The sequence below is a fragment of the Cupressus sempervirens genome, chromosome 5 (genome assembly GCF_028749045.1).
Source record: "Cupressus sempervirens isolate cs-2001-9-10 chromosome 5, ASM2874904v1, whole genome shotgun sequence".
Taxonomy (NCBI): domain Eukaryota; kingdom Viridiplantae; phylum Streptophyta; class Pinopsida; order Cupressales; family Cupressaceae; genus Cupressus; species Cupressus sempervirens.
The window spans coordinates 14,650,936-14,672,119 of record NC_143122.1 but is presented as its reverse complement, the minus strand read 5'-3'; the positions used below and the strand labels follow the sequence as shown (position 1 = coordinate 14,672,119).

Sequence of the window (21,184 nt, the reverse complement as noted above, 5' to 3'; positions counted from 1 at the left end):
TTTCTTATCTTATTCAAGTCTATGCATTTCTTTCTCATACATATATATTCATGGTAGGGTTTCAATCTAGTAGGTTAGATCTTCGCATTACACATTCAATACACACACACACACACATTCTATCATATCTAGCTATTCGTGGAGGTGGGAATCACCAAAACGGTGATTTGACTAAGGCAAAACCCTCTATAGCCACCCCAAAACCCCATTTTTATGTATATGTAAGTTTGTTTTTAAAGATTGGAGTTCATATTTGGATACCCTTTTCGGTAAAATTCTAAGATCTGTGAACGAAATGTTCATCGGAGCAGGACAAGTCAAGGTTGACTTTTTAGGGCACAATAGTGCCCTGAGGTAAGATTGTGCCCCACCAACTGGATCAAGGTTGACCTACTCTCAAAAGGATAAATTTTTTTAGGCTTTCTCCATCTTGACATTTCCAGTCTAAAACAGATTGTGAATTTCCAAAAATTGGGCACAAACATCAGAAAGCAGGTATTTCTAGATTGGTACTACTTCGAGGTATGTATCTTATCTTGTCTAATTTCAAGCATTTCCATTACTTATTCCATGTCAAATCTAAAACAAAACAAAAATATATGAAATGTGGCGAATGTCTTACGCATTGTTAGAGATCCATTTTTACCTATTCATTTTGGTGAACCCGAGATAGAAAACTATTTCTTTTTGGTGTTAGATTTGCATCTTGTGTTAGATCTTACATGTTAATTATATTTCTTTCATTTATATGTTTCAAAAATACGAAAAAAATTGCAAATTTTCTGTAAGAATACAAAAATATTTATGTTTTCATGATTTTTGTATTTCAATATGTATTATTCTTGTTTGGAATACTTTTATGAGGTTTTTATTATAAAAGAGGATAGATTCCTTAATGAGGTACATGGAAGTGAGACTAGAAATGGTCTAGACAAGATCTCCATTGATCCTATTCCTATTTCACTCTCCTCTACAACATCTCTGGTTGACCTTTACCATAGGGTGTGTTCATGGTTACCTTCATGTTCCACTATATGCAACATTGATGAACCTAAGATGATATATCCTATACCTTTGATGATGGTAAAAGGATGTCCTTGACTGACAATTAAGGGTAAATCTAGAGATCCTTTTGACTTCTTTGATCATACTAATTTTGTTTCACAAGCTTATCACACATGGAATAACTCTTAGCCTAATGTTCTAGTTTCTTTACCGCCTTCTCAACCTATTCTTCTTCAAGCTCCTAAGTTTTCTTCTACCTTTAAGGAGTATAACTTAGTTGATCAATTATGTGTTGCTCCTGCTAAGATATCTTTATGGGAGTTACTTTAAACTTCTCCAACATATTATGAGGCCTTGCAAAAGGCTTTATCTTCTCTTCTTGCTTCACCTCCTAATCAAGACAACATTCATTTTATTTTGGATTACATGCATGGTATGCCTTTTGTACCTCCTATTGTATTTTCTAATGATGATTTACCTTCTTTTGAGGTGCATAATCAATATGATGCTCTTATTGTTGTTGTTTCTATTAATCAGAGTATCATTCGAAGAAAATTAATTGATAATGGATCTAGGCTTAATGTTTGTAGCATGGAGATGCTTAAAGTGATTAAGGCTGATCTTACTACTATTCAACCTGATAAAGTTCCTATATGTGAATTTGATAATATTGCAAAAAGAACTTTGGGCATTATTACTCTACCTATTAAAGTAGGTATAGTCATCCTAAATACATTTGTCCATATTATGCCTGGACCTCTCAATTATAATCTTCTTTTAGGAAGACCTTGGTTACATACTATGCATTTGGTTCCTTATACTCTTCATTGCAAGGTTTGGTTTATTTATAACAACTTAATGTATACATTACATGTGGATGATGTCTTGAATCCTTGTCTAAATGCAGAATATGTTAAGATCTCTGAGCCTCTTCAACCAAGTTTAAAGAGATTGAAAAATAACTTGAGATAAAACAACCTGAGATTCAATAGTTGGAAGCTTCATCTTCTTCTTTGTCTAAGGATGATTGGGGGACATTGGATTTTAATCCTACTTTTATTAGAGAATATAAGGTCTCTGATTTGGAATTCATAAAGCAAAAAACTGAATTTGAGAAACAATTTTTTATTCCTTCTCCGCTTTTTGAGGAAATAAAAAGTAATTTTGTTGTTGCTTCAGTATAAGAAATGATTGAAATGATAAAACCTAATTGTTTTGATATTGTGACATATGCCACTCGTTGGACTCCATTTGAAATGACTGATTGGTATGGTTCTAGTTATCATTTTCTTAAGAAATCAGGATTTAATGGGAAAGGATGTGGTAATTATGAGCAAGGTATACAAGTACCTTTCGATAATGAAATTTATGATTATATGTATGGATTAGGGTTTAATCTATATAAACAACCATCAGTTTTTCCTCTTAATGTTAATCATATGTGTGGTGGTCAGTTCAAATTGGTTAACCCATTGCTTATTGACATAAATCAAGTGCCTACTTGTGATATTTTTTTTAGGATGAATTTTTAATTGAATTTTTAGGAGTTTATCAATATTTACCTAAGTTCCATCACAAACGAAAGAAGCCTTTTTGATTAAATACACATTCTTAGTTTGGAGAACATGATAATTAGGATATTGTTCCTTTATGAATGGATCCTTTGATATGAAGTGATTTGTTCATAACTGAAACTAATAATATACAAATGGATGAGAATAATCTTGAGAAGATAATAAAGATTGGGAAATGTTTGAATCAGGATGAATGTGATCAATTAAGTTCCCTTTTACTTAAATTTAAGGATATTTTTGCTTGGACATATTTAGATATGTCAGGTATTGATTCTAAGATTGTTACTCATAATATTTTTTTAAAACCAAATATGAAATCTGTGAACTAGAAAATTTGAAAGATGAATGTACGAATTGCTTTATTAGTTAAAAGTGAAATTGAAAAATGATTGGATTTTGGATTGATTCGTTCTATTGATTACTTAGATTGGATTTCAAACAATGTGCCTATTTCAAAAGGAGAAAATAAGATAAGGACTTTTACTAATTTTAGAGATTTAAATTTGGCATCCTTAAAGGATGATTTCCCATTACCCAATATTGATATGATTGTCAATTCAACGACGGGTCATGCTTTTCTATCTTTTATGGATGGCTTTTCTGGATATTATCAAATCTTTATTCCTCTTGAAGATCAATTTAAAACTACATTTATAACACCTTGGGGAACATTTTTTTGGCCCATGATGCCTTTCAGATTGAAGAATGCATGAGCAACTTATGAACGCGCGATGACTTTTTCCATGATTACATCTATAAGATTCTTGAAGATTATGTGGATGATATCTTAGCAAAGTCTATACAAAGAGAAGACCATGTTACTATTTTATGATAAATATTTGAAAGGATTAGAAGTTACAACATGAGATGGAATCCTAAGAAGTGCATTTTCATGGTAGACTCTAGTAAATAATTAGGATTTATAATCTCTAAGCAAGGCATAGAAGTTGATATTGGAAAATATTGATGCTATTTTTAATATGCCTCCTCCTAAGAATATTTCTCAGGTACACAATTTACAAGGAAAAATACAACTTATTCATCATTTTGTTTCTAAGTTGACTAATCAAACAATTCATTTTACTTCCTTGCTTAGAAAGGATATTACTTTCTCTTGGGATGATGAATGTAAGAAAACTTTTGAGAAATTTAAGGAGTACCTTGCAAATCCTCCTATCTTGCAACTAGCTAAATTTGATAAGCCATTTCATTTGTATACTTCAGTGACTCTAAAGGTTGTGAGTGTCTTGTTAGCTCAAAATGATGATGATGGTAAGGAAAGACATTTATATTACATTAGTCAGACTTTACTTGATTATGAAACAAGATACACAAATTTGGAAAGACAATGTCTAGCTATAGTTAATGCATGTCAGAAACTCAAGCATTATCTATAAATGTTGAAGTTGATGTGATTGTCAAATTTGATCCTTTCAAACATCTTTTCTCACAAGCTAATCTCTTTGGCCATTTGGAAAAGTGGGTGATGTTACTTAAAAAATTTGATCTTAATTTTATTTCTTAGAATTCTATTAAGGGACAAGATTTAACGGATTATCTAAATGGACGATAGGTTCTAGTGTTGGTATTACCTAAACTCCTCCTATGAAAAATCCAATCCCTTTATCGTACAAGTTAATTTTTCCTTGTACTAATAACATTGTAGAGTATGAAGCTCCTATAGATGGTTCATGAGTAGCTTCATCCCTTAACATCAAACACTTGAAAATATATGGAGATTCACAATTGATTGTTGAACAAATTAAAGGAGGTTATCAAACTAAGAATGATAAAATGACACAACATAGCTCAATTTGGCTCTTGATGTGCTTTCAAAATTCTCTTCTTATACGATTCAAATCTTACATAGAAAAGATAATTGACATGCAGACGCCATGACAAGTGCAACTTCTTTGGGGTGTCTTGAAAATAATGTTGAAAACTTTCAATTTACTATAAAAAATCTTAAAAACCTTGCAATTTCTAAAAAGATTACCTCTGATTGTTTTAATTTGCATTTGGATGAATGGTATTCCCACATTTTTCATTTTTTGAAAGATAGTACTTTTTCCAAATCAACAACAAGAAACATGTGTAATCGTATTAGGAAACTTGTAGTACATTACATCATTTTAGGATATACACTTTACAAACACTCTTATGAAGGATTTTTATTAAGATGTCTCAATAGAACTAAAATTTTAGTAGCTTTAGGAGAAGCTCATTCTAGCTCTTATGGAGATCATTTTGGTGGAAAATCTCTAGATAATAAATCACTTAGAATGGGATACTATTAGAAAATGATGGAACAAGATTCTTTTATGTTGGTTAAGAAATGTCCTCAATGTCAACAACATAGTAATTTGATTCATGCTCCTACACATGAGCTTCGTAATCAAGTTTCTCCATGACCTTTTAGTATTTCAAGTTTTGATATTATTGGAAAGATCTCACCACCTTCTTCTCAAGGGCATACTTACATTCTAAAGTTGCTACATATTATTTCAGGAAGTGGGTTGAAGTTGTTGCTCTTCATTTAACAACTATGGATGTTATTTGTGATTTCATCCTTAATAATATCATAACACAATTTGGTATACCTTCAATGATAGTTTTGGATAATGGTACATCTTTTTAAAACAAAGAAGTCATAAAATTCTTGGAGAAATATCAAATTCAACACAAATTGTTAACTCTTTATTACCCTCAATCTAATGGTCAAGCTAGAGCATCAAATATAATTACTGAGAAGATTCTAAGAAAAAAAATTAGCAAGCATGCGAAAGATTGGCATACTCAATTTTCATATGCTTTATGGGATTATAGGACAAATGTTCATAATGCAATTGGTACTTCTCCTTATAATATAGTTTATAGTTCTGGCACTATTATGCCTTTGGAACTAGAAATACCTTCTCTATGTACTTCATTTCATGGGATAATTAACAAAGATACTTTTCGAGAAAAATGTTTACAAGAGTTAGAAATGTTGGATGAACAACAAATACATGCATTAGAACATATAAAAGCTTATTATAAATGTCTACAGAAACAATATAATCATAAGGTAATTGAACAAGCATTTTTTATAGGTGATTTAGTTTTATATGAGAATCAACAAAATGTGAATTCTTTGCCTTGTGAAAAAGGAAAGTTTAGCCCTAATTAGCTTGGACCTTTTGTTGTTATTGAAGACTTTGGTTCAGGTGCATATAAACTTTTTGATATGGATGGTATTTTTTTTTAAGGAACCTATTAATATTATGCATCTTAAATGTTATTATCCTTAATTTTATTCTTTCTTTTCTTTTTACATTTATATATTCGTTATACACTTTATTTTATAGGTTATGTAGTTTTAGCAAAATTACATATTGAATATATTTATGTATCTTCTTTCATTATATTAATTTTTATATCAAACATAGAAATAATTAATAGAGAAAATTTTTCATTTATAAAAAGTGATTTTGGTTCTGATACATATATGGTGAATGGCCCTATCTACCACTATGCCTATCATTGCACTCTAATGGTCAATGGTTGTTGGATCTCTCTGGTCTATAATAGGAGGAGGTAGATCTATGTGTCCATGTATGGATCCTGGATATGCTCATACCATGTGAGCACTCTCAGGCACTCTATAGCTTAGCTATCAGTTTCTCCTCCCTTTCTCTACACATCCTTAGCTCTTAGTGGACAACTACAAAGATATTGGCATGCTTGTCAGGATCTCTGTAGCCAAGAGAGGACTCTCGCTCGCTTGTTGGTAGTTGGTAGGATATGCATGTATCCTTTAGAACCTTGAATGCAAAACTTCTCCACTCCACTACACTAGCTATAGAATAAAAATTGCATTTATCAATTTCATACTTTTTCAATTCAAATTGCATATTTAATCAAATTCTATTATTTCATACCTAGGTCTCCCTCCTAGATGTCACTAAAAGGTTTAGATGGTGGGGGCATCAAGTGACTACTCTCTCCATGCTTATTGTGTCTAGGCCTTACCGGTGGTGTCTCTATTTGGGTGTGTGGGGGCCATTGTGATCTCAGTGGTGATATGTGACAGATGTGTACATCTACACCAATATCACTGGCAGGGGGCATCTCCTCTATTGTCTCCTCTGTTCTCTCCTCCTCTCTCTCCTCCTCCATGGTATCCCCCTTAGAGATGTGCTCCTCCTCACCTCTTATATCCTCATCCTCCTTTGTTATACCATCATTCTAGTGTGTCCTCTCTAAAGCACCTTGATCACTTGTATGATAATCCTTAGGGATGATGGGATGGGACCCCTATAGACTCTAGTACCTAATGTAATCTTGGCTTATGCATGAGTATGTCACATCTGATGGTACCTCTATATCCTCTATATCATTGGCATCACTATCCTCTATATTTTCTTTCGATGGTCAACATACGGCATCAAGTCTCTGATAATACCTCATTGGATGTACATAGCAATGTACTACTCTAGGGGCTCCTTGTACTAGCATGAACTATCTCATCACCCAATCATAGTAGTATGGCACCATAATGTGAATCAGATGACTCTCTAGCAAATTTCTCCATTGTGAGTATCTCATTTGGAATCAAGTATTAGGCAACTCTATCATTCAGCAATAGAGTCTCCATATCACTTTCACAATCAAAATACAATCTAGATATACTCTCCAATACAAGATATCTCCAAACTTCCAGGCATTCTTCAATGGATAGGCAAAGATTCTTGCTATGCTTGCATCTACCATCATTGGGATACCCTAAGGATGTGTGCATGTAAATTTCTTGAACAACCAAATATATAGGAGAGTGCATATCGATAGGCTCTCTCTTTGATATCTAACCAACTAACATAGCTCACAGTATAGCTAAGCTAGCATGCTGCGACTCCATGAGAATATAGTCCTCTCGCTCTCTATCCTCCATATAACATGGGTAAGTGGTGTCAAAAATATGGTACCCTTCAATTTTGGCAACACAACCAAGGATATTATACCAAGCATCACTCTCCATACTAGAGGAGGAGGGCCTAATAGTATCCAATGATAGAAGGACATGATCTGATTAGGTCCACATTTGAGGAACATGTCCCAAGCAATACTCCTTGTCTACAAGGATATCCTCACAGAATCACTAAGCTCTAGGTCTAATGGTCTCACCTCAGACTGGAAGTCATAAGATCCTATAGACATTATCTAATGTAATGGTGATCTCTCCTAAGGGAAGATGAAAGGAGCATGTATCCTCATCTGAACTCTCTATAAGAGCCAATAACATGGCTCAATATAGTCTAATCCATGGTAGGACTGCTACCCAATATAGCCATGTACATCTCTCAGTAGTTGTATATCCTCCTCATCCAACTCAGACAATCTCTCTTTGATGGTAACAAGAAACTCTCCAAAGGGATGCTCTCAGAGATGAATCATGTTTTGTAAGCACAGATAAACAACATATCAGTTTTCTATATCATCAAATCTGTAAACTAGACTTGACTAAGTCAAGGTTGACCTTACTAGGTCAAGGTCAAACTTTTTAGGTCAGAGTTGACCTTGCTAGGTCAAGGACAACCTCATCCCAAAATGAGTGGAAATCTAATAGTCTATGTCGACATTTTTGGGATAGGGTTGACCTTTAAGGGTCAAGGTTGACCTTGCCTATAAAAATCACCTATTTGGAAAGTACAAAATCAAACAACAACAAACTCAACTTGAGAAGTGGTTGTCCAGTATCTAAGCACTATGTCAATAGCTCCATGCATGTCGCTCAAAGTTCTTTTCTCCTTAACATCTTACTTCCTCTTTTAGAATATACAAAAGGTAAGAATGAGTAAGTATGACTTCCTTTTTATTATCTATAGGTAAAATTAGGATTTATTTTAGGGTTTTCTCATGGTAAACTTAGATTCCTTTTATATCATGCATTTAGACAGAAATTTACTCTTTTCATCATAACTTGAGCTTAGTAACTCCATTTTTGGTGTAGTTAGTGGTGTTGGAAATGTTATTCAATATCTAACTCTTTGAATAAATTTAGGAAGTTTATGAATTCTTCTAATTGATTTAAGGAAGGTCTTTTCAGCAAACAACATATTTAGTGTCTAGAGTTATCCTTATCACCCTGTTTCACCCTTTGAAAATAGAAAGCCAAAACAAGGGGGCATAAGGGCTTTATGCACTTCTCAAATTTCATGTAGTAAGCTTTAGGTGGTTTATGGATTTTCATTAACCTAGCGTGTTGCAGGTTTTAACATTTTTTTGTAGTATCTCTACATCGGGGACTTGGCTATATCCTTTTTATTTACTATGATGTTTTCTTACTTTAGCTTGCATATTCACATAGTGTCATATTTGAGCTAACGTGGGGGATAAATGTATTGTCTTAAAATGGAAGAACTTCCATCTTGGTAGGTTTAGCACCCTCTTTAGTACATTTATCATGATCTATTTGCATTTAGGATGCATTATGCACTTGATTCCTTTGTTTTAGGTGAAATTAGGGTTAGGATCTCCTTAATTTCCCTCCTCTATGGCTCTATTTTATGGGTAGAACTTAGAAATAGGTCCTCCTAGCCTTCATCATAGTCATTATAGGATTTTGTGCCTATTCTTGGTGCTACTTCAAGGTATGCATCTTATCTTGTCTAATTTCAAGAATTTCCATTACTTATTCCATATCAACTCTAAAACAAAACAAAATACATGAATAGTGGTAACTATCTTACACATTGTTAGAGATCCATTTTTACCCTATTTAGTATCAAATTACATCCTCTAATGGTAAGGGGAAGACTGCAAATGCCAGCACTGGTTGAGAGTATCCACCAAAAGGAGGTGAGGAGAAAGCCATGAAAATCCTAAGCTTGGCTTGTAACTGATGAAGTTTGTGGTAGGATACCATTTCTAGTCTTACCAACAAGGTGGAATAGACTGAATTCCCACCTATTCAATTAAATGATCTCGAATGATAGAGAGTAGAAGATCAAAATTTTCTTGATCTGGACAAGCAAGATAGAACTAGACCTGCATATCCTCCCAAGATCTAAGACTCATATAGAACCTAGAAAAGAGGTCCTTAAGAGTCTTGATGTTGCCTTTGAAAAAATGCAGAGCACTAGCACCTTGAGTCTTGGCTAGAGGAACACCTTGAGTGCCAAACAACAGGGACCACCAAAGGTTCTCTTGATTTAGAGAAAGCCCATCACAAAACCCATCAATAGTCGAATGAAGCCAAGGCTTCACAACTTTCAAACTTTCCATATGCTCTTGATAACAAAAGAGCCTTGGATATGAACAAGTTCCTAAATGATGAGAAGGGTCTAAAAACCAATCCCCTTCCACATAGGCCTGTTAATAAGAGATCCATTAGTGATGCAATGTTGAACCAACATTTTCTAGCCTTCATCACCAATGATAGCATGAATAATCCACTTAGCATAAAGTGAAAGCCCTTGGTTCTATGTGGAAAGAAGCATAGGACCTCTAGACTCTTTTGAGAGACAACAAAAAATCTAGGAAACCCTGTAAAATCCATGATGATTAGAACGAGAAGCCCAAAGAAAGCCATGAAGCAAGCATTCTAGCTTGAGGTAAGAGGCTTTGGAAGGAGCCCAACAAGAGGAGTAATATACATGAGTAGCTGCCAGCACCTTTGAGAAAATCTAGAATTTCCCTGCAAGAGAAAGGGGTTTAGTAAACTGGTAATCAAGCTTTTTCTCCATTTCCATGAGCATGACATTCCACAAATCCACTAGAGAAGCTTGAAAGGCAAAGGAGATGCCCAAATTGTGGAATATCTCCAAATTTGTGACCCATTTCTACTTGAATTGAGCAAGCCAGGGCAGAGTTGGAAGAAAATATTACCTGTAATAAAGCATCTTGTGCCATTGAATAGCCGAACCAGAAGCTTGACAAAAGGTTTCCAAGCATTGCAAGGCATTAGTGATGTTCTCCTCATCCTCCAGGAGAGCGAGAAAAGAATCATTGGTAAAGTTTTCATTGACAAGCTAGGATGAAATCCCAGACAAGGAAATTCCATGAACCCAACCAAAACAAATAGAGTGGGCAAGTAAGTAACTAAATCCTTTAGCAACAAGAACATACAAAATTAGACCCAAAGGGAAACCTTGTCAAATAGATCGAAAGAGCCCGAAGGCTTTAGATTGAGAACTATTAATGGTAATACAAGCATTAGCATCTTCAAAAAGCATCTCAATAGATTGAAGAAAGTTAGGGCCGAAGCCCAAAGCCTGGAGCATAGCCAAAATGAAAGCCATTCAATTCGATAATAAGCTTTGGCAAAATCAAATATCAAAAATAGAGTCTATTGATTAGATTTGCGAGCCCATTCTATGGCTTCCCAAACAAAAATGATGTTGTCAAGAATATACTTGGATTTAATAAAACTAGTTTTCTCTGGCCGCACATTTAAGGGAAGAAGATATTGAATCTTAAGAGATAAAGCCTTAGCAGTGATCTTGTATGATACACTAAGCAAGGTGATCATGGACCACTAGTTGCAGATATCATCAAGGTTACCAACTTTAGGTATGAATTTAATGTTTCCTTTGTTAATGATGGCTCCTAGACTCTTAGTATGATAAGCTTCAAGATAGACTTTGTGCAGATCTTGACCAACAGACTTCTAGAGGTGCTTGTAAAATTCAGAGGGGAACCCATCACACCTAGGGGACTTGTCATTTTCCATGGAAAAGATAGCCTTCTTGAGGTCCCTGATAGTGAGAAGTTGCTCACAAAAATCTTGTCAGTCGACCACTAGGTGGATTGGAGTAACACAAATACACTTTCTTAGAGCTTCCTCCCAAGCAATTGAATTTCCTTACAAAGAAAAAACAATTTCATAATGATGAACAAAAGCTTACATGATGTCAGGGAGATTGGAAAGAATAGTATTGCCATGTTTAATATTTTTAATCCCAAAGTTGGTATGACAGAGTTTGAGAGCCTGGAAGAATTCTTTGGAAGTGTTATCACCAACCACCAACCAATGGAGGCAAGCTTTGATTTGGGCACCCCGAGCACCGTAGTTATCAACAATCTATTTTTCATGGAAAAGCTTGGCAAGTTGGACTTGTAAATCAGAATCAAAAGGGTTATGGGTAAGAGCTTCAGAAGCCTTCTTGAGAGCCTCATAAGACCATTATCTAAAAATAGCCAATTTTCTCCCATAGATGCGAAGAAATCTAGCAATTCTAGTAACAACATCATTCTACTATTGAATCCAACCTATTTGAGAATGGGAACGTGGCTCCAAATTACAGACATGTAGTATGTGAGCAATAGTGGAAGAATGCATCAACACCGACGTGTTGAGGAAAAATTGTGCTCCAATAGATCATCGGACAATAGTTTACAAGGAAATAGTGAGATAAATGGGATAGTGGTTTGATAACGTCACATTCGACAGAAGAATGATAGGTAGCTATCAATCTTCAAAAAAGGAGAAAAAAGATTGTTCAGTAACCATGGCATGATTGAGACGTTTTAATATGTAGTCAGAGCCAGCTCAAAAATTAGACCAAGTATGCTAGACCCCACTTTGTTGGCTGTGGTTAACACTAGGATCAAAAATTCCCAATTTATTGCGCATGTAGTACCATGCTTCCCTTTCCCCAACTGTCCAACAAAAAGGGAAAATACCTTCCTTGTCAAAATCCAACTCAACCATATTAAAATTGCCACACATCACCCAAGTAGCTAGAGGCAAGTTGTCAGCCATCCAACACCAAAGTTGAGATCTTTCCACAACATCATTGGGAGCATAAACATTAACTATACCAAATGAATGATTATTGATAGAAAGATAAATTCAAATAATTTTGTGCATGGGGTGAGAACCATGCGAAATAATAATAGAATAAAGAAGAGGTGATAGGAGAGTAACTACACCACCTCTACCAATTTCATGTTGAGAAGAAAACATAATGTTGTCTGGCCAAATGACGTGACATGTAGAAGAAAGCATGAAACCAAATATTTTAACCTCTTGCATACAAAGAAAATCTAGATTGTCAAGTCTATGGTGGGTATCCTGAACATAGTAATTTCTGGAGAGGTTTGTAAGACCTCGAACATTCCATGATTAAAAATTCATGAAAAATCTTCCATATCTTCTTCATCCTCAAGGGAGTAGTAGCTATTTTTCCAAAAAGTTGTAACCTAGTTGAAATCAGAGGGAAACCCTTTGGGAGTGATAATGTAACACCACACCAAGGGATCCAAAGAATTAACCTAGAATTTCACTAAGTTTGGCAACATTTTTTTTTTTTTAAAATCATGAAAGTAAAAACCATTTACAACTTATACACAGTAACGGAAGCAATAGCAACAATCCAAATGAAAGTAAACATAAACATACATAACCGGTTACATTCTTTAAGGATCCCTTAACGTTGATTCACATCTAAATTAACTATTAATGAATCCATCTAATACAACATCCACATGAAATAATAATGAAAAGTCCAATATTCATCAATTACATTTCTAAATGCTCAATCATCCACTGTACATGTCACAAGGTATGATAGGCTTAAAAGAATATACATGTATGAAATAAAGTATATCATCATTCTAAATCTAATCCATGATGAAAATGCAATAAAATAAAGGTAATCACATGATACATCATCATAAAAGATAACCATATATCATCAAACATAATTAACTAAGTGCACGGTTCCTCCCGACCGTTAATAGCATCATTAGACCATCGTGGATCCTAGCCATCCCTCCATGCGTAACATTCCAAATCACCGAGGAGATCATCGATATTAACATAGTAGGAATGTCACTCCTAAATCATACTACATTATATGCAAAAGTAATCTAACATGCGAAGTAAAGCATAAGATAACATCATCTAACATATGAAAATCATCAAAGTAAGGATACATGTCCACCATCATAATCCACGATTAGAATGAAGATAGATGCCACAAAGAATACATCAGCCATGGTGTCTCAGATGGATTTCAAATGATAAGAGTGGAAAAGCACTACAACCCGATCGCGTAGAACCTAAATGATCCACTCCCACCATGCTGAGGAGATAATCTCAAGTCCCAAATAGGATATCAAACACATAGCACAAATACTCTCTAAGTCTAGGAATCCTAAAAGTATACTAACTCAAAGGTTCCAATCACAAATTGACATCTAATCCCAGAGGCACACAAAGACATGTAGGAAACCTACTATGCAAGAAGGAAAGTGTCATCGCATGGATCACCTAGAGTTACCTTGGTAGTCTCTCAATAGACCTTGGCCCCCTAGTGATCCCTATGCGGCCACTAGTATCCTCTCATACAGATGAGGCATACTACCGAATGCAAGGTCGCAACCAAGTGTTCTCTCTACTCCCATCCTAGTATATACTAGCACTTGAGGCATGGGCGAGAACATACAATTATCTTATTAGGTTCATTTTAATCCCCATTTAGTGTAAATGTTTTCACTTATTAAAAAAACTTACAATGAGTTACCCTGGCAGCCACTTAGGGCCCCAACCCCCATTGCAAGCCACTTCCCGACACTACAAGTAGATAACCTACCCTAAGCTAATGGAATCATAAATCTCAAAATCACAAAAGATAATCCATGATATAAACATCAAATCTCCATGAGTCAACTGAAAAGCATCCATAGATAATCATGACCACAATAGTTCTCTATTGGCAACTGAAGGTATCCCTGATAATCACAATAATCGATGGTTCTTAATAAGCAATCAAAAATATCTCAACTAATACTGATCGAAGACTCCAAAACGGTTGGAGTCAAAACATGTCACAACATGACATCATCAAGATCAAATAACAATTCAATTCCATCAAATGACTGGAAAGTAACCCAAGCATAATTGATCAATGATTCAAAATGGTTAAGTCAAGTGTCTCATACTTATGAATCTCAGTTTCACACGAGAAGACTAGAAAACAATAACAATCAGTAAATACAAACATCTCATAGAGCATACCATCACATATCCATGGTTGGGTTTATAAAGATCAGAATCAAAAGACATCATCATGACATCACAATCATAACCCCCAAGCCTCCGGTAGACGTCCTATACTGGTCAACACTAGTCAACCCAAAACCCAAAACAGATAGCATAATGCAAGCACAAGTTTTGGTTTACTGAAATTACATAGTTGAATAAGATGTGGAGGTCTTAGTTTTCATTTTCCAATTTAGATATTGAGTGGAAGAACATTTTTTAGGTTTTCCTAACCCATGTATTGTTTTGATGGATTAAAGCTTTTCCCTCTAACTCTTAGAATTCAATTTTCTAAATGTTATATTGTTATACAACGTTTATTTGAAAATGACCCCCATCAAATTTAAATAGTAAATGAGAATTCACCAATTCTTTTCATTATCCTCTTTTCTTCATAATACAAGTCAATTAAAATAATTAAATTGAACCTATTTAGACTATGTTATTATAAAATAATTTATCATTTTTAAAGAATGATCCATTAATTCAAATCATTTTTCAATATAATAATTATTTATTATTAATAACATATATATATATATATATATATATAAAATAACATTTTATAAAAATGAAATATAAAAATCGAATTGCATCATATTACAAAAATGATGTATATCAATGAAAGTATTCTCTCCACATTTAAAAAAAACATGGCGCAGGCTTTTAAAGCCACAACCCAACACATATAAATGGCCATGTGGTCCTGCCTCTATTGTAGGGCCTGTGATGGCAGTCACAGTACCTGCGACAACAGGCACGGATACACACACACACACACACACACATAATCTATATATAAATATGTAGATTATTAGTAAGTATCACAACATATATATCTGTGTGTGTGTGTGTGTGTATATGTATGTATGTATGTATGTATGTATGTATGTATGTGCATATGTATGCAGATTTATTTGATTTTAAAAGGAAGAGAACATAGTTTTTAAAACAAAAAGGGCTTTCTAATTTTAAGAATTTTCCTATAAAATATTTGTTCTCTAAATTTATCCATTAATTCTTCTAATAGGTTGACTATAAATTTTAACCCTAGCCCCATAATTTCATCGGATCTATGTAAATGAAGGTTTTTTTCCATATAAAATGACAAAATGCATATAACCAACATATGAAAATCCTTAGAAATCATTCAAAAGACACGAAGAAGACAGGAAGTGTAAGAAGCGGAAATAACATAGGCAAAATCATAAGTGTCTACCCAGACACTGATGCTAATTCGTTTCTCCTTAGAAACTACAGAGCAAGCTCCTTCCTTCTCCCATGTTCCTGGGTCCTCCAAACACACTCTCCAAATGCTCTCCCTAAGCTTCTAGGAGTGCCTAAATATAAAGAACTCTCAGGAAGCACCTAGAATATCTCTAAAAATAACCAGAAGGTGTTGACAACTAAGCATGAGCCTTTTCCAACCTTCTAAATGAGTCATAAGGTTGTAGACACCATGTGCTTAATTTGTGCGCTAACTTATGTGTTGTTGACATATGTGCAATCAAGAGGTGCATTTACTCCTAGGCAAGCTTATAACTTCTTTTTTAAATTCTTTTATTACTTTTATTATTATTATTTATTTATTACTTTATTATTATTTTTATTATTATTAATTTTATTACTTTTAATTTCTAATTTCTTTTATTTAATTCTTTTCTCAATTAATTCTCATTTAATTAATTATAATCAAAATATCAAAGATCATGATATTATATTAATTTTTTCCAAATAATTAATTTATTAATTAAATCTATTTATTAAGACTTAATTAATAGGAAATTCACCATAGACCTCCAAGATAAAATATGAAAACCCATCATAGAACAATTCATACAAAATTAGTCTAAAGGGTTAAAAATCATGAATTATGTCATTTGACACATTCAGAAGGTATAATATCCAAATACTTGTCCTACCTCTCTAGGACAAAAAGGTTTAAGGGTTTAGGATTTGGATTTGAGAATTTATCTCCCCTCTCTTACCATTGAGATAGTGCGATAGGGTACGCTCGTCTTGGCAATTCAGGAAAGTCGATACCCGGTACCTGTAACCTACATAAAAACCATGCATGTGCATACAATATATATAATGCTAAGCTAAACAAGCAATGACAGGAAGTGGTGCATCATGTAGATCCCGACTAGCAGGTGACTACAACTCCCTTCCTTAACCACATCATAAATGCCATACATAAGAACAAACACACACACCATACACATGCAAGTATGGGGTAAGTATCCATAAGAAAAAAAATGTGATAATAAACCATCTAACTAATCATCATCAATAACTGGAAATAATGTAATAATCATCATGCACATATGAAATGTAGAGTCTAAGTAATCTCATCATACATCAACTGAATCTATAGCATAATATATGATAGTCTCCAAACAATGCTACTAATCCATCAACATAAAACTAGTCTAACATAGTCCGATAATAATAGCAACAATATGTCCAAAAAAAATGTGAGCGAGGGTAAGCACTACAAATAACCCATCGCTTCTCTTCTGGTTTCTCAGCATGCTTGGGAGGACTATGAGAACACCGCAAATTTTGTGTCGATGGAGGATGCTGCAAGCGGAGTGTGAACCGCTACAGGAATGGTAGCCCTCATAGCCACCTTGATCCCCTGTGAAATAACAAGGTTTAAAACTTGTGAAACAACAGGAAGCGACTCCGGTGAAACCATCATCGACCCTATAATGGTTGAGGTTTTTGCTTCAGTCTATAAAGGAGGAGTAGAAGCTGAAGCAACATTTGATTGTTTGGAAGCCAAGGAAGCCTTTCCCTTGTGGCCAACAGTGGTCCATTCCTCTTTTTGTTTTCCTTCCACTAGCTTAATAGGAGCATCCTTGGGTAGTGGTTTAACCCTAGGCACTGTGCCCAAAGGGCATTCCCTAATCTTGTGTTCAGTGAACTGACACCTATAACAGGTGTTAGGTAGGTTCCAATAAAGAACCTTCTAAGAGAAGGTGTGGGAATTAACCTAAATCTCCATAGAATCCTTGAGATCCTCGGAGAGATCAACCTCAACGTATACACATTTCTAAGGACAAGCATTGAAAAACTTATCGTGCTCCCTAGTAATAACTTTACCAAGAGTGTTAGCAATTGACTTAATAAACGACCAGCATGGTTGGGATAGACCAGGAAACTCAACCCAAATAGGAACCCTAAGTTTTTTGTCATCAAAGACTGTAAAGTCTCGCGATCACCTTTGGAACACAAGCAATGAGGAACGAACTGACCAAGGGCCATTGCCAAAGACCACATCAACCTAGAACATGTTAGCAAGGTGGATTTGAAAAAAAAACCTTGGTAAGGTTTTGCACAACTTCAAGGCGGACTCCTTGAGCAGTCCAACTCTTGGTAACCCATTCTCTGAGCATGGCTTCAGGAGGAGTCCTACCAACAAAATACCCTATCAAAGTATGTTGTTCTAACCATTCATATGCAGCATCAAATTCTTGCAAAGGAAAGATAATATCAGGATTACCTCGTGGAATACCTTCAGAACAAACTTGTGAGGACAGTTGTTCAATAGAGGTGCCATGGTTATCTGAACTGGCAACGCGAGCACTAGTATCAACTACTGCGTCGCAGTTGGTCGAGGCCATTATAAAGTAGCCCTAAAATCCTGCACTAAATGTGGTTTAACAGATGGAAAACACAAGGAAAACTCAGACAAAGAGTCGTACACAAGAGACACATATTTTATTTTATTTCACTTTAGAACTATTTGAGAAAAAAATAAATTATTTATTAAAAAGTTTGAAATTTTCAAATACATTTTAGTATTTTATAGTTTTTGTTAACAAATTTATTTCATTCTATTTCACTATTAGTATTTCATAATTATAACTTCTTGAATTCATGATGAAGGATCACTCTCTTGCTAGTGACTATAGATCACATAGTGCATCTTACTAATGATGGATCAATCAAATCTAGAAACTACAAACAATATTTTTATATGAATTATAAAAAATTTATAGCATTAAATAAACATAACTCTTAATAAACAAACATCTCTAATATGCACATAAAAAAATAAATTTTTAAGATAAATTATTTATAAATTTAAAGATTTTTATAGCTTCAAAAAAAAAAGTTACCCCCAAATTTTTCTATTGAAAAATATTGAATCGATCCTTCACATCCTTCAAAATTACGTTACAGCTTTATGAACAGTAGCTCGTAAAATTAAAACAAAGCTAATGGCACTTTGAGTCTTTTCAGAAACCCTCCGAGATACTATAAGTTAATAAAAGTATAAAGCAAAGGTTTCTACCTGCAACAACTTATAAATTAGGTTAAATGGCATTTCAATGTACAACGAATCTGAAAGCTGGCATTGCATCAGCAGCATGGGACACTGTATTGGCTGCTGGTTTTCTTTATTTTTGTTTGGTTTTAGGGACTTCAATCAGCAGTATTGACATTTTATTTTTATTTTTACTCATTTTGGTTTTAGTGGTGTCCTGAGGCAACCGACCCCAAAAGTAAATGGAATGGAGACTTCTAGAAAGTGGCTTTACACCATCTTTGAAATATCTAGTAAAGCTCCGCATTTCCACAATACCTCTTCACTTATAAATTAGGGCAATCCTCCACCATATATACACACAACATATATACATTGTTTATCCAACAAAACAACAGCGCTGATTAAGTGCTTGTGGTCGTTTAAAAGTCTCATAGTTGCCTTTGTTTATCAGTGAATATGGCTGAATATGGCTGCAAGGACCTTTCTCTGGCTTTTCATGATGGCTCTGCTTGTCCAGGTATTTATATATTGATGTTCTTGATTTCATAATTTGGGTGTGCTTAACAGGTTTGGATATTAACGTGGATGAACTCTTATATGAGTATGCTCTGTTTTAATTGGGGCTCTGACTGGGTTGTATGACTGAATAGATTGTCCTTGAATCAGACTGATAGATAAATTTTCCATAGCTTATAGAAGAAAGATTTCAATGGAAGAATGGCCTGTGGAAAATCGTGCTGTTTTTATGAAAAGAGACCATTTTTAAAATCTCTTTCTGCCCATCTAACTCGGTTGTTCAAACAGATGTCTCTGGAAGCTGCTGAGGTCGGAGATTCAAAAGCATTGGGGGTAAAGCCAAAGCCTATATATCAATCTATTTACTCTCTCTCTCACACACAGATATATATATATATATATATATATATATATATATATTCAGTTCAAGTTTTGTATGCTAATTTTGATGTGGGTATTTTTGATTGATTCCAGTTGCCAGCAAATGGGATGAACAGAAGTCTCCTTCAGACAATAGGTATAATATCTGAGAACTATACTGAATCAGTACTGTTTCAACTTTCAATTGAATTTGAGAAGTATATACTATCAGCAGGTGTTTCAATTGTAGCGTAGGACTTTTTATTGTTTCTTTTGTTTTCCTTCTTTGATTCATGGCTCTGCCATGGATTTTGAGAGCATGGAAAGAAACGAAATAAAATGGTAGAGCCATGTAAAACCTGTTATAATATTTGTGGTTGGTTTTAATGTTGTATACAGATTGCAAAGCTGCTTGTGGAGAGAGGTGCAAAGCGGCGTCACTGAATGACAGGTGTATGAGGGCGTGTGGGACATGTTGTACGAGGTGCAAGTGTGTTCCTCCAGGGACATATGGAAACAAGGAGCTCTGCCCCTGCTATGCCAACATGAAAACACATGGCAACAAGCCCAAATGTCCTTAAAGCCCTCTCTTTTCCTCCTCAATATATGCCTCCTGAACAACATAGTATACATGAATCATCTTAGACACAGTATATATGAAGATACTAAGTGTGTATATGCATGTAGGTTGAGATAAGTTGTCAGTAGTGTTGGGTTTTTATGCTTATGCCAACTGGAAATATGAATAATTTTGTATAAGTAATTGGTCTGTGACTGTCAGCTTTGTAATAGACTCCCTGCTCGAAATATGTATACAGATAATATATATGAGCAGAATAATATATGATTTTCGTTTTTCCTTTTTAATAAAATGAAATTAGTTATATATTACAGGGAAAAGAGTTGATTTTTGTTTATGTGGGCTTTTCTAATGAGGATCATTAGCCACCTCACTCCTTCAGTTTGCTCCAGCAACCAGATTTTATTTTTCACTCCTGTTATCTCGTTGTTCCGAATCATGAAAATTCAGAAATATACACCTGTCAAGTCTTATCTTGACGATAATGGGTCATGACTCATAATATAATGAGAAACAATGATAAAGGTGAAAGTTTAATCAAAATAGAAATATATATCAGCTTAGTATGGTGGACGTCATGAAACATGGGTCATCGAGTTTGACTCAAAAATCACACAGTTAAATCCTGATATTCACATCACAATTTGAAAATCATCTCCTACTTATCATATTGATATAATTTGTTTGCACTTCTTTTCTGTATACACTGACATCTGGATCTCATAATAAAATCTGAAATAAAATGTGGCTATACTTACGTTTTGGAGTGTTTTTATTTTATTTTAAAAATGTATTCTATGAAGCAATTTAAGTTTGGCTACATTTTAAACTAAGTTTTAGTTTTT

General features: G+C 34.4%; 1 protein-coding gene across 1 annotated transcript; it reads left to right on the top strand.

Moving 5' to 3' along the window:
• The first annotated feature begins 19,237 nt into the window (after positions 1-19,237).
• LOC149554378 (cypmaclein-like) lies at positions 19,238-20,659 on the top strand. Its single transcript, XM_089828458.1, has 4 exons — positions 19,238-19,400; positions 19,688-19,732; positions 19,874-19,916; positions 20,159-20,659. Exons 1-4 carry the CDS (start codon positions 19,350-19,352, stop codon positions 20,338-20,340), a joined length of 321 nt encoding a protein of 106 aa, XP_089684584.1. The 5' UTR covers positions 19,238-19,349; the 3' UTR covers positions 20,341-20,659.
• The last annotated feature ends 525 nt before the right edge of the window (positions 20,660-21,184 follow it).